Raw genomic sequence first — 2,500 nt, forward strand, 5'->3', positions numbered from 1 at the left:
TTAGTTAGTGCGCTAACACAGTTAGTTAGTACACTAACACTTTACTCCTTACATCTTTAATATAAAATGTCCTTCAGATGAATATTCGTTAACTTTAATGGAGCGTAAAGACGTCAGATTAGCAGTGAGATGAACACTAAACGTAGCTCGGTGTACAACAGCGTGTAAAAGACACCATGTGGTGTTCTGTGTGCAGGAAGTCGATAACACCGCTCTGAGGTTTGCCCATGTCTGTTACCATGGAAACGGGTGTTTAGTCTTTGCCGCGCTGTAGAAAACTGAACATTTGTTTGTTCCTTGAGCTTCATATCTTTAAATCTAGAGCTGTGTGATATGAGCTGGTGACATCCGATTATAATCATTAATACACTCTTTTGAGGCGTTGTGTGTTATTATAACGGTATTATAACTGTTGTGTGTGTTATTATAACGGTATTATAACTGTTGTGTGTGTTATTATAACGGTATTATAACTGTTGTGTGTGTTATTATAACTGTATTATAACTGTTGTGTGTGTTATTATAACGGTATTATAACTGTTGTGTATGTTATTATAACGGTATTATAACTGTTGTGTGTGTTATTATAACTATTATAACTGTTGTGTGTGTTATTATAACTATTATAACTGTTGTGTGTGTTATTATAACGGTATTATAACTGTTGTGTGTGTTATTATAACTATTATAACTGTTGTGTGTGTTATTATAACGGTATTATAACTGTTGTGTGTGTTATTATAACTGTATTATAACTGATCACAAAGTCAACAGGTAATTACTTTATACTTCTGTAGAATCTTTAATGGTTTCTTTTTAAATGAACTGTATATCTGTATATCATTATCACAGGAATAATCTCAATATAATCGTGTGTGTGTGTGTGTGTGTGTGTGTGTGTGTAGAGAATTTCCGAGCTCTGTGTACAGGAGAACACGGTTTTGGATACAAAGGCTCCATCTTCCACAGAGTCATACCACAGTTCATGTGTCAGGTAAACACACACACACACACACACACACACACGATCAGTGCAAGAGTGTATGTTATATGTTTTATAGCAGATTTAACAGTCATCTTCCTTCTGAACATAAAGGAAGTGAAAACAGCAAAAGAGGAAAAAAGTTAACCACTGACTGTCTGTCTGTCTGTTAAATTCTGTAATGAGCACACAAACACACACACCCACAAACACACACAAACACACACACACACGCACACACACACACACACACACACACAGCTTTAGAGCTGCTCATTATTAATAGCTGTAGTGTCTCCTGTTTGCACGCTGTACAGCTTCTCACACTACCGTCAAACTCGTTGCAATTATCTGCCAGGAACAAAACAGACACACACACATACACACACACACACACACACTGTTTGAATGAATAAACTGAAACGCGGCAGGCTGTTCATATCAGAGCGAGTCTCACTGACTGCAGGTACGAACAAACTCTCAGTGAATAAAACACACTGATCTGGAGCTTTACTCTTGTCTGGAGTCGTAACTTTAGGCTTTTATCTTTTCTCATGTGAACACAGTGACCTTTACAGAGGTTTAAATAGATCATCACCTGTTAGAGGTTTCTGGGTAAATGGTGTGCGCTTTAGTGTGTCACTCACAGACAAGCTGCACTTCAGTACGCTTTTGTTCCTGAGTGAAAGACGAGTCACACAGGGACACGCCCACGGCAGCCATGTTTACCTCTGAGGTAAACCTCGTCCTGTAGAGCAGAACCTTATCCACTGTTTACATCACGGTGCTGCTGAGGTCTGGACTCTGATTGGTCAGAAAGTGTTGATTAATTCTCTGTAACCACAGTGCAGACAGTAGCAGAGGGTTATTTATAATTAATGCACATCATGGTTTCTATAGCAACAGCTCATTTACAGGGAGGTGTACGGTGAAGAGATAAAGGGATTTTAAAGCCGTGTAATGTTTGATTCATCATCATTAGAACTTGTTTGTTACGAGGTAAGTACTAAGGTGATGACGTGACTGAGCCAGGGGGTGTGGCCTAGACTTCCACGTACGTGACCGCACCGTAGTGTGTGTGTGTGTGTGTGTTATGGGTTATAATTACAACTGTGTGATTGTCTCTGATCTCACACCCTACAGTTCCTGTGTCTTCACTGATGTTCGTTATCGTGTGTAACAGAACATGTCTCTATAAAACGAATCTTTGTGCTTCCTCGAGGTTAATTCTGTCCATTTTAAAGTGTAAGATCATTTTCATGTTTCATGTTAAGATCATGTTTATTTCAGCCGTTGGAACACATTTTACACCCATTTCCATAACTTTGGCATGTTCATTGTGTCTTTTGAATATCTGACTTCATACTGATTATTGACTCTCTTGAATATGATTCACTGACTCGGTTGAACGATTTAATTTAATTTTAAATTTAATTGTTTTCAAAATGATTCAGGGAATTCATTAAATATAAATCATAACGATTCTCTAAATGATTCATTACATCAGTAAATCAATTA

At 37.7% G+C, this 2,500-nt stretch overlaps 2 protein-coding genes across 2 annotated transcripts in view; both read left to right on the top strand.

Annotated features, from left to right (window-relative positions):
- LOC132861382 (annexin A4-like) overlaps positions 1–2,500 on the top strand; it is a 175,256-nt gene that overhangs the window by 136,530 nt on the left and 36,226 nt on the right. The gene's annotated exons all lie outside the window — the stretch shown is intronic.
- LOC132861359 (peptidyl-prolyl cis-trans isomerase A-like) overlaps positions 1–2,500 on the top strand; it is an 8,246-nt gene that overhangs the window by 1,798 nt on the left and 3,948 nt on the right. Inside the window, exon 3 of the mRNA XM_060892851.1 lies at positions 906–994. Within this exon, the coding sequence (XP_060748834.1) occupies positions 906–994 (89 nt within the window). The remainder of the gene's footprint in view (positions 1–905; positions 995–2,500) is intronic.

This window comes from Tachysurus vachellii, chromosome 2 (assembly GCF_030014155.1).
Source record: "Tachysurus vachellii isolate PV-2020 chromosome 2, HZAU_Pvac_v1, whole genome shotgun sequence".
Classification (NCBI taxonomy): Eukaryota; Metazoa; Chordata; class Actinopteri; order Siluriformes; family Bagridae; genus Tachysurus; species Tachysurus vachellii.